At 40.6% G+C, this 12,055-nt stretch overlaps 1 protein-coding gene across 3 annotated transcripts in view; it reads left to right on the top strand.

Moving 5' to 3' along the window:
* srgap1a (SLIT-ROBO Rho GTPase activating protein 1a) overlaps positions 1 to 12,055 on the top strand; it is a 96,328-nt gene that overhangs the window by 26,389 nt on the left and 57,884 nt on the right. For all 3 annotated transcript variants that reach the window (XM_059334541.1, XM_059334542.1, XM_059334543.1), the window contains exon 2: positions 6,539 to 6,734. In XM_059334541.1, coding sequence (XP_059190524.1) covers positions 6,539 to 6,734 — 196 coding nt within the window. The remainder of the gene's footprint in view (positions 1 to 6,538; positions 6,735 to 12,055) is intronic.

A 12,055-nucleotide genomic window follows, 5' to 3' on the forward strand; every position in this document is an offset into this window, starting at 1 on the left:
ATACGATATTGAACAAATTATGTTTTGAGAAAGCCTCAGGGCTAAAACATAAATATAATGCACTACCTATGACTACCCTCCACACATCATTTACATTACTAATTTTCTGCCAAAAGAGTATTTATGCTGTCTGCTCCTCTGATAATTCTGCTTGGTCTCGCCACTTAATCACCTAAAAGCCACCGTCTCTCTCCATCGGTCACAAGGCACTTGTCAGTGCTTGTTGTAACAGTCCCTCAAGTGTCTCCCCATCTGGTTCAGGGCCTGGCATGCCATGCATTGGTGATAAAATGCCCCATGGCAGCCTCGTGCAACAGTGCTGGTAAAGAGTGAGTCGCACTGCGGGCCTTGACTTCACATCCATCTGCCTCTTGTTAACAGAGTGGAGAGAGAAGATGTGAGGTGGATAGAGGTTCAGAGTGCTTACAGTAGTGTATTTTACATCTGGGAATGCTGAGGAATGAGCTTCATCAGTTTTCATCAGTGGGAATCTTTCTCTATTGACTGCACGTATTGCACTGTTAGTTTCATTGGCACAGGTGCGTGCCATGTGCTGCCAAAGGCATGGGCCCAACTTAATATATCCCACATTCCTATCTACAACGCTTCCTGCATTTTTCTTCTCTTTATATTGAATCAATCATCTTTTGTGCTGGCACATTAATGCATCATAAATAAGAGGGTATTCTTTACAGGCCAGAATGCAAATTAATGTTATATATGAAAAACTATATTAGACATTAGAAGGTACCCCAGATCAAACAACAGATCTCTGGTTAGTACAACACTCAACTTGTGACTCATGCTCAAAGAAAATTAGTCAACGTGGTAGGCCCAGCTTTTACCCGTCCAATTGCTTGGATAAAACTACTTTTTGTATAATTTTTGCCATATGGCATGCATTTTTTAAGAAGCAAGAACAGCTGTAATTAAATGTGGCAGTATAGCCTTGTTGGATTATCAGAATACTCAAAAAAGAAATGTGAGAGGAAGACGTACTGGAGATGCTCAGCTCCTTCTGGCATGTGATTCCACTCCAGCTGTAATTGAAAGCTTGTGCTCCGTTAAAAACTGATCGGCCATTTCGTAATTACCTTTGATGGTATTTATCCTGTCTTGTATCCAGCCTCCAGAAGAGGCACGGACAACTCCCCTAGTCCCAGACCCGAGATTTAAAGCAGATGGTGGGGCTGGGAACCCCCCTGCATCGTCCCTCCCCAGGCCTCAGCTGCTATTTCAGGTGTTGCTGATGAGCCACTCTGCATGCGGAAATGCAGCCCTGGGACTGATGTGGTACGGCATGTCCCAGATAGCTGTTGATGAAAAATTCTAATCAACTAGAAGAAACTGTAGAAACTTTGAGAGTTTATTTGTCTGTCTGTTACGGCACCCATTGAGGAATACATAGTAACAGATGCTTTTTAGACAGATTGATTCATAGCAAGGTTAATTGGGTGCATCAGGGGGAAAGAATATTGTTGGATTCAAGAGGGGAAAGAAAAAAACGTTTCTCTGTGGCTCTGATAGTGGGTGAGTTGTTTTTACTGAAGCCCAGTTTCTCTCTCTGGAGGTCAACAATGTGGTTCAGTACCCATTCTGCTTACAACGCAGTTTCTTTGACAATAGAACAGGCCTATCTGGCAAATCAGAAGCCACTCTGAACTGCAACTTTGGACATATTTGTCGCCATGAATGGGGTTATGGGAAGTATGCGATGTGGCCTTCAAAGGAGCAATTGGATAACATCCAGTTTAGAAACAAAAGGGCTTTGGTCCAAACTGACCACCACAAAGAGCCAAACAGCGCTGTCTCATTGTCCATATCGACATCATGTGCATTCTGGGCCACATTGACTGGATGTCCATCAGTCAGCTGGAATTGTTGCTGACAACTTTATAGGCCCTGCGTTAATTCTGCAAGCCGCAATCCACTCATGTCAACATGTACCTGAATATGGTTATAAAAGCCCGTGGCGCTTTGGCAGCTTGTTTGCTTGTTAGATAGACACAGAGAGAGAAACTGAGTGACAGCCAGTTATTATTTTTCTGCAACATTACACTTTCTTTCTGTATCCTTTAGTGTCATTTCTCCTCAGAGTGCACAGGTGCTCTCATCTCCCCTCAGCTCCCCAGTTTGAAAGAGATCACAGAGGGCTTTGATGCCACCCCACACACACACACACACACACACTCTCCCCACACCCAAATCCCTCGGCACAGAGGCCTCCACACGGGTTTACCATACAAATGACCTCAGAACGACAGGAATGCACCATGTAATAGTAGAGCAACACTCACTGTGACAGCAAGATGGATCTAACTTGAGAAAAACTTTGGATTACAGTGGTTAGAATTTAAACAAGGTTCTGTGTGCCAGTCTGCTGCTTGTGTTAGCTCTGTAAGAAACCAGTCCGACGGCTGATGTTGCCTGCAGCAGGGGGTTGATATGAAGCATCAGGAGATGATCAGAGGGAGCTGTTCGGCTGACACTAAAGTGACTGTTATTAATTTTGAATATTTGCTTGCGGGATTAGATAACTTCTTATGTAATAGTCGAAACCATGAGCTAAGTAAACACTAAGGTGGATAGACCTAACAAGTTTTTTTTTTTAATGTTATAATTTGTTGACAACTTTTTGTTTTGCTCTCTTTTGGTTGCAAAAGACAATTGTGCATTACAGCCATCACCTGTGAGAGGTGAGACTGCATCTCCCAGGCACACCTTGTTTTTGGAGATAATTTCTTCTTACTTGAACGCACACTTGCACTGTAAAACTTCTGTTAACTGTAGGTTTATCGTCTTTTGTTTGGACCCATCTCCCACGAGGATTTGGATCCACCAATCAGCTGGCGTGATATGATTTCCACCTGACACACAGCTGTGATTTGGGAGTGTCCATGTCAGCTCCTCTGTGACCTACAGTTGCCTATAGCAACCCTTTGTTTGGAGAAATGTTAACGTATATCTGTAGTAAAGTCTAATTCCAGCTTTTCTGTGTGCGGTCTCTGCAGGTGAAATCTCCACTGGTGATCACTGATAATGTGTTTTTATTATAGTCAGATAAAAAATTCCCAATTTCGTTGTCTTCATTGAAGCACTGTATTTTTCAGTATCTGTAACAATCTGGAGTAAGTATACATTACGATTTGGCTCATAAATGCTAACGTATTAATGTTAATGTTAACAATGTTAATGTTAACCAATATTATCAGGTATGTCCTGAGTTATTATAATGAAACCACTGATTTAATCCCTATTTTAGATTAATGTGAAAGAAAATGGCTGAATGACAACAGCTGTGTTGTTTGATTCGCTATATTGAAATTCAAAATCAGCAACCACAGAGCCAAATGCAGGCATATGGAAAGCAGTTTTGAAAAGCATTGATTATATATGGCAGGAAGGCAAAAATAAAGAGAAAAAAAGCTGCTTTACAGTGGTCATGACCCTGTTTTGACTCTGTCGCAGCAGAATTTCCTCAAAGTAAAAAGTGAGTTTTCATAACGCATCATAGTTTTAGGAAGTGCCAAACCTGCAATTTTCTCTGACAGGTGGTTGCCTTTTAACATTAATTCCTTCATACTTCAACTTGTTACTACAGCTTCAATGGCCAGTGTTTGACTCGGAAAATGAATGATTTAATGAGTTTCCGTGTGCAGTCATGAGTGTAATTGTGTTAAATGATCCAGTACGCTCCTTTGTGTCAGTGCCATGGTAGCTTTGTTTTAATCCCCACATCCTCTGGAGATGGAAGCAATTGCAAGGTTTACTCATTCATCAAAAAGGCCTGGTGGACTGAATGCATTCACATTAGTAAGCAGCCTCCTCCTTAGCGCTCATTGGTGGTCTCCTAGGTTTGTCAATGGCCTGGTGTTGATGTTGAAGTTTTGAGTTGTTGCTTTCAGTCAAGCCTGTCGTTTTCTGTTGAAATCCCATCATCCACATTAATGATATTAGTGGTTGACTGTGTTTGAATTTAACTGCAGTGATAAGCATTCATTCAGACTTTGTATTGCTGAAACACCTCCCTTGTGTCCCGTCTGTCTCTATCTAAGTGGTTTATTTCCCTGCAAGTGCCAGAAGGAAGGAGTTGCTACTTTAAAATGCAAAAAAGAATCAACAGTGTCTAACAGGACCGACGTAAATCGTTAATTTATCAAGATTGTGAGAAGATTTAATGCTGATGAATGGAGTGGAGCCTTTTGGTAATTTGATTACTACATTAAGGACACGTGCCCATGCACACTCGCACAGATGCAGCTCTCACTCTTTGACTGGAAGCTTTCTAATTGAGTCAGCAGTTGATTGGCCATTAAGGAGCCTGACGTACTGAGCTATTGATGTTATCCCATAAAGGCTCTTACGGATCTTTTGGCTTCTTTTGCAAAAGCATTTGTTGCTGTCTAATTGTCTTCTCAAATACTTTCTTCCAGTCCACTTTACGTCCATATTAATAAGAGTATTCATTAAGCAGCAGGCTGACCAGATTCAAAGTCTTGGCCAAGCATGCAATTTACAGTGGCAGTTCCCCTACTTCTGGTTTATGCTACTGCTTGAAATAGAAAGGCAGACAATCACAAGAACTGCATGTGAAAAAGGACTTTTAAAGTTGCAATAACTTCAGTAAATCACAATTACGGAGACTGCTAGACAAGCAGATCACAAAAGTAAGCTGTAAAGCATATGTTGGAAGCAGCATGTGTCAGCAGCGACACAAATCTTGCAGTCACTAGCGGGGGAAAATAGTCAGTGCCCAAATTACAGTCTATCGGCCACAAAAATAACAAAAATAATTTAATGTGGCCAGTCAAACCTCCCTGCCAGGGACTGATGGACACCCAGTAGGACAAATGATGACTAAGAAAAAAAACTGATACACTGTAACTTTCAGAAAGAGGGTAATTGTGGCAGAGCTCCTATTCAGGATCTGGAAAACTGAGCAACATAAAAAGACAGACTTCCTTTCAGTCCAGAAGCTGCCCCACTCATTGTGTTAAATAAAGTAACAGTTAAAGCACTGGTAATGTACTGCACTAGGGTTTTCCCATGATCAATCCTTCAGAAAGCATAAATACACTTATTTCACAAACACTTTATCAAATCTTTTCTGAAATAGTGGAAATACCGTGTGTTGATCTTTACATATAAGGGTTGGCTTTATCATGACTGCATCAACTGTAAATGGGGACGTTATAATGCACATTAAACTCTGCCCTTAAACAATTATCCTTGTCTTGTTCAGCTTATCTTATTATCGTTATTATTTTGACAGTGTGCCAAGAAACAGCCTTGCAAGCTTCTACCCTTTATATAATGGCACCTAGTCCGGTGAATTGTACAAATAATTTGTGAAGGCATGTTGCAGCCTTAGTGTTTTTCGCCTCTAATATGAGCGATCTCTCTGTGCTCCTCTCCATTGGTGTCCGTGTGGCTCTAAATCACCTCATTAATCTGTTTCCTCTGCTGAAGATGTCTGGCCCAGGCTGCCTTCCATTAGGAGAAATCCATTATACATGGCCCTGGCCAGAGAGGACGGAGGATTTTGTGTCTGTGTCTGTGTGTCTGTGTCTGTGTGTGTGTGTGATCCCAGTTGTCAGGTTGAGGATGTAAATTTAAATGAGGGGCTTTCTGACAGGCGTGATTCCTCAGAAAGGACCTGAGAGGGTAATTTACCTGCACATATAACTTGTTTAAGTGAGGCATGCTGTCGCGCCTCTGCTTTCATAAGTGGCTTAGGTTTTCAGTCAGAGGCACTGATGAGGCTGTGTGTGTTTGGGTATGTGTAATCTGTCCTGTGCTGTAACTCTGGTTGTGTTGGGAATCAGGTTCCATTCATCCTGGAGATATTTTCAGCCTTAATGAAACACCTGAGACCAGTTTTGCCAACCTCACATCTCTTCAAGCATTCAGAAGACCATAACTAAGGGATAATAAGCTGCGAGGGCTGTTCTGTACAACTGATGTGTGCATTTACTGTACTGTAACCACAAGTCTTGCTGACTCTTTGTCTTTTTTAAACCGATTTGATAGCTTTTAGATGCATAATGTTTGCATGCTGATTTGTAAATCTGGCTTGTGCACCTTAATAGTTGATGTGTTTGTTTTTGTTTTTATGTCTTCAATTAGCTAGAGTTGTGATTATATATATATGTTTTTAAATAATTTATATCTGCCACTTTTGTCACTTTTATAACTGATAACATCCATATTTAATCATCTGTACCTACAAGTAGTTGATTTGTTGACCAAGCTAAAATATGAAACTCCTGAATTTTGTCTTGTCTGACTTTTTTCGTCTTGCTACAGTACGTTTGCTTAGTCAAAGACGGTATCTTGTAAAACAATTGCCGCTGTCTGAAAAGACCAAAAGTAGACCCTACTTAAAAGACGGCAACAATACACTATTTATATTTCTGCCATGTATAACAAGTTTTTGTAGCTCTAATATTCTCCCTTTCCACAAAATGTGAATCTCATTTTCAGCCTTCAAGCTCTGGCTCCATCCTAATCTATTTGTTCTCTTCCTTTGTCTCTTCAGAGATCCGGGCCCAGCTGGTGGAGCAGCAGAAATGTCTGGACCAGCAGACAGAGATGAGGGTCCAGCTGCTGCAGGACCTCCAGGACTTCTTCAGGAAGAAGGCGGAGATTGAGATGGAATACTCCAGAAACCTGGAGAAGCTGGCTGAGCGCTTCATGGCAAAGACTCGCAGCACCAAGGATCACCAGCAGTACAAGTGAGGAGACGCTGCTCTGTGTGTTTGTCTGTGCTAAGTTTGTCTCTGAGGTCATCTGGGTTCATTAATGGGAGTGAATACTCTTTGAAAGTCAGACGGAAGATGTATAATTTCATTTCCTATTCAAAGCTAGAAAAGCAGCTCAGTGGTGACGTTCTATTTGTGTTTCTGTCATTTATCATTCAGTCATTCTCAAATTTGTTCAATGCAAATATTATGCCCTGTGAAACTCTAGTGCCATACATCTTTACCTCTTCAGTATTAGAAATTAATCTATACAAAACTGTTACTTTGTTTCACATTATGCAATGTTTACATAACTGCCTGTGGTTGTAGCCCATTATGTCACACTGACATAGCTGGGAGGCTTTATGAATAATCCATCTTCACTTTTTGTTTTAATTATTGTGCTGCAATACATTGCTGTATTGTACAGTGCAGTAGTTTACACTTGAAAAGTTTCAATACTTAGTAATCTTTTTTGAAGATTTGCACAATTTGCAATGCAGTATGCATATGTAAATTTGGATACTTAATTCTTCTGGCATATTTCAATAGATACTGAAAGAGAATTTAGTTTCTGCGTGTACATAATAGAACAATGCTACTGTGTCTTTATTAAAAAGTATAAGATAAACTAAATTCATTGGGTCTTTGTCATCGAGAGTTAACCTGGCCGAGGTACATAAAAAGAAAAGAGATGTAATGAAATATGATTCAAACGGTTTCGAGGAAGTTTGACTTGCTCTTTCTCTGTCTACATCACAGTTTGACTCTGAGCCTTTTTTGGGATCTCGACACCGTTAAGCGTGCTGTAGTTTTTGGCCTTATTGCACTGTAGGAGTCTGCTCATGGAAAAAGCAGACATTAGCATATTGTTTGAACTTGTGGTGGGAACGAAAATAAAATGTATGTTTGTCCTCGCCGTCTGCAAATAGCCCCTGTGCCCCGTCTGCAGCACCAATGGCTCTAGCAGCTGTGTGTGCCCATGTGTGTAACCGGTGAAGGGACTGTGGTATGGCGCTCTGTGGTTTTCATCGCGTGATGTACAGTCTGGTCACTTCATTCACAGGGTAAACATTTGGCAAGTGCTTTGGAGCATATTTCTTAAGTAAATACAAGACGTCTGAATAACTTTATAAAGCTTCCTGTGGGTTTTAAATCATTTGGCCTGTATTTTTTGTATTCGCATAAACAACAAATGTACAGTAAGGCTTCTGTGCTCTCCATATTCTCTAGGTTGTTTTCATTGGACACACTTGCCTGGTGTGAAAAAGTGCGTTTTCATTCCAAGTGTAGCCTTAAGCCAGTGCTCATATGACAGGTCAGCCTGCAAAATCCTAAAGTAGCATTAAAATGAGCAGCAAAATCTGTGAATAATTAGTCTCGACAGGCCGCATTCAAAAGGGGGCCACTGTTGTAGCTGTCAGTGGAGCTGCATTTTTGAATCTGGTTTACATAACTGATGTTGAGACAGGTTGACAAGTTCTCATTCCAACAGTCGAGAGTGCATTAATATGCACTATGTGACGTGTTTAGTTTGTTTAGAAGACTCCAGTTCCTCTGTGGACAGACACATACATGTAGACTACATCCATCCTAATATGTTTTCTTTTTTAAACAAAAATGATCTCGCTCCCCAGTTTGAGAAATTATCTTTGTCCATAGTAACACATCTGAATATGCACATCACATGACCATTCACATACTGGTGCGCTATGTGGGACTGATAAGACTGCTGGACACAGGAATTTTTGCAAATAGCATGAATAATGGAAAGCCTCCTGTGCATGAAGACAGCAGTAGCATTACTTATCCATTTTGAATTACCACTGGCAGTCAGGGGGAAGTCCTGTCTTTTTTTCCCAGAAAGAAGTCTCACGTGACAGATATCAGGAAGCCAACTTGGGTGCCTGCTAGAGCCTGACCGATATGGGTTTTTTGGAGACAGAGGCCAATACTGATTCTAGACGGAAACCATTTATCAATAACCGATATTGTGGGCAATATGGTATTTGTTGGAGCTGGTATGAAAATTGTGCACCCTTTTTTGATCACAAAGGTACCCAGAGAGCTACTTTCTCAAACTTTAACTTTATTAAATAAAATTTAACATGTGTTCTACATCATGATACATGATACAAACAATGTATTACATTTTTAGCTAATTCTTTAAATGCTAACTAACTGATAAAATAAAGAATAAATAGAAATAAAATAGAAAGCTAAATAGACAACATTACTGTTAAGTGACCGTTGCTGACTGAATTAAAAAGAAATAAATAGCTAACACCATTTCTAAATCATGCCAAGCAACATTTTCTTCATTATATATTGTGTAAAAAAAGTTTCCATAACAGCACATATCGGACAGCATATACACCGGTACAATATGCCTTTGATAGGCCAATATCTGTTAACTGATATCTGTTGGCCTCTAGTGTTTCTGTCTCTCCAGACAAAAAAACACAACCCCAGATTCTCAGCCTAAACTGGGGTCAGCAGGGTTTGCTGAAGTTTCTGTTTTAGGAGTTTGAAAATGCTGGGGTAGTGTGGACACTAGCTGCAAAAGTAGCAAGAGATACACGATTAAAATCATGTATTTGTTTGAATTTAGCCTAAGAATCTTCCCTAATAGAGTGTAAGGTGAGGGTTGATGCTCTCTTAAAGCCATTCCTCTGCTGGTGGTGGGGAAATATTTTACCATTGCACTAGGAATATGTTATCTATATATCTTTCCAGGTGCGGTGCCCCTTGTAGCTATAGGAAAAAGTCTCGGCACAGTAGGAGTTCAGCCCAAAATCATCTACTGATATGAGATAAAGTTTAGTATTCATCAGAAAGCTCAGACTTTGTGCCACCTGTGGGAGCATTGCATCAGCTCGCTGCTGGAGAGGAATCCATCTTGCTTCAGGGAAGGTGCCCTGTGCTGAGCTGTACTTTGGTGTCAAAACAAAACTGGTGGCAAGACAGCAGTGGATGATGGATGATGCCAACTCTACAGTAAAGATGGATGTTTTTAAAGACACATGGCATGATTTTTAGTTTTGCTACACCCCTTTTAAAGAGAGAAAAACAAATTCCTATTTAAGGCGATTGCCGGTGAAATTTCAATTCGATGGTAATAGTACTTGTTTCTAAATACTGAGTGTAGCTACACTAGCACAATATTTCATTATTTTAGTTCATCATCTAAACATCTAAACACATTAGAGTTTGTTCTGCTGCAGGTTTGCTTCACATGCAGAAAATCATAGTCTCCACTTGTTTGCAAAAACCCATTACAACAGTTTCAAAATACGTGCAAGTTGCTTGCCACTTATATTTTTTTACTGGCATAAATGTGTAACACTACATTAACTGTAATTACATCAAACATTGTTTTCTGGCTTCACACTTACATCTAAAGAGACCTTTGTGTGTTTCCTCTTCATTACCAGCAGAGGTAACAGCAGTGCGCAGTTATGGAAAAAACTGCACAAAGTCCCAGTTAAACTTGATAATTAGGTGTTGGAAAGTTGAGTCAGGGAACTTTACAGAACACATGCTGTTCAACATGATGTATTATGTTGGTTATAGAAGCAACATGGCTGTGTGTGCTGTGTGTGCAGTTTTTTGAAAGCAGTTGGAGCTTATAGCATCCAGGATGTCGGGCAAACCTGCAGCAGGAAAGACTCTGACTGGTAGGGATTATAGCAGATATATCCATGGATTTAGATATTAAATGGCTGTAATGACTGTAAGTAGAAAGGTCAATTCCACTAGTGTCTTCCTTCCTTTTTTGCTTCCTGTGAGAAAACATAACAGACTGGCATCATGGTGTCCAGCCCACAGCGACAGTCTGTGGGGGAACCATTCATTCCTGGCTGCATCGTCCATTTGTGTTTCAGTGGCTGTTTGCAGAACATGCACGCACAAATGAACAAATATGGGCAAACATTCTCCTCTGTCTCTCCCGCTCTTTCCTAAACACACACTCATAAAAACACATGCACACAACCAGATACTGTATTATGCAAAGTTTGTTCAGGGAGGGACATGGAGATGGCGAGCACAGGATTCATTGAATTATTTATATTGCCAAAGCCACAGCTGGGATCATTTTAAATAGGCGGCTTTTATCCAGAATTAAGTATCTGGTTAAGGGACTTCCTCTCTTTGTCAGTGAGGATAAAAAGAAGGTGTAGAACATGTTGCGGCTTCACACTGCATTGCCAGACATTACTATGTGCATGAGTGCTTGACTGAATAAAGTTGAAGTTTAACATCATTTGTTGTTCTTGCACAGAACAACTTGACTAGAATTATTAATAAGACTTTGGCACCCTGTTGCATCATTTTAAATTTCAAACTTCCCTTTTTGTGATAGGCTCAGTCCAAATTGCTGTATGCATGCATTTCAGGTGAATGCCAGTCACTGCTGTAGCTCTAAAGGCTGCCACTGCCGTTTATTTCTGAAAGATGTTATCAGTTAGGCACGAGGGGACTTTCCCATTTTTCCTCCAATGCTGATAAAGGCTCCTGTTTCAATACCGTGCATACTGAAGTAGTAATTATGCTTCATTGTCAGCATCCTGCTACTGTACGAGAGTGCAAGTATGTTGACTCAGTGACTCGTGGAGTTGGACTGCATGAATGGGCAGAACACATGCATAAACGCACACTATAGGAGCCAGTTATTTGCTAATGAGTTCTTTTTTTGCACTCCCTCTCCTGGACAGTAGTTTCCTCTTTCATACCTGTGTTTTAGCCCGCCTATCTGTCTGTGAGTCTGTCTGACCCAGTTCCTGCCCCGGCTGAGGGGGGAAATGATGACATTGAGAGATTTTCCTGCCATTATGTGGGGTAAGCAACTCCCAGAGGTTATTTTGTCGTCACGGCCTGTGTCAGTCCCCTCCCCTTGTTTTCTGTCCTTGTTTCACTGCAGGCCTTTAGTTTGATTTAGTAGGTCAGCCCCGTAGCAAACATTCAAGGTACTTTAAGAACTATTGATGTGTTCATGGGAACTCTTGGGTACATCAATGACTTCCCTGTAGTACTGTAATTTAGATAACTCCACTGTGAGCCACACTTTTACTTTTACTACTTTTATTCTTTGGCTGATTTATAATGGATTCTGGGTCAGTTCTGTGTTTTATATGGCTTTCATTTAAAGAAACAGGGTTCCTAAAGGTGTTGGAAATCCTTAAACACTGGAATTGTCATGGTGTGTTTTTTTAAATGTTTGAAAAATGCTTGGGTTGGGATAAAGTGCTTGTAACTGCGGTTTATGTAATAAAGGATGCCAAGTCTACTTACAAACACACATACATTAAACTTTG

Source organism: Centropristis striata, chromosome 6, assembly GCF_030273125.1.
Source record: "Centropristis striata isolate RG_2023a ecotype Rhode Island chromosome 6, C.striata_1.0, whole genome shotgun sequence".
NCBI lineage: Eukaryota > Metazoa > Chordata > Actinopteri > Perciformes > Serranidae > Centropristis > Centropristis striata.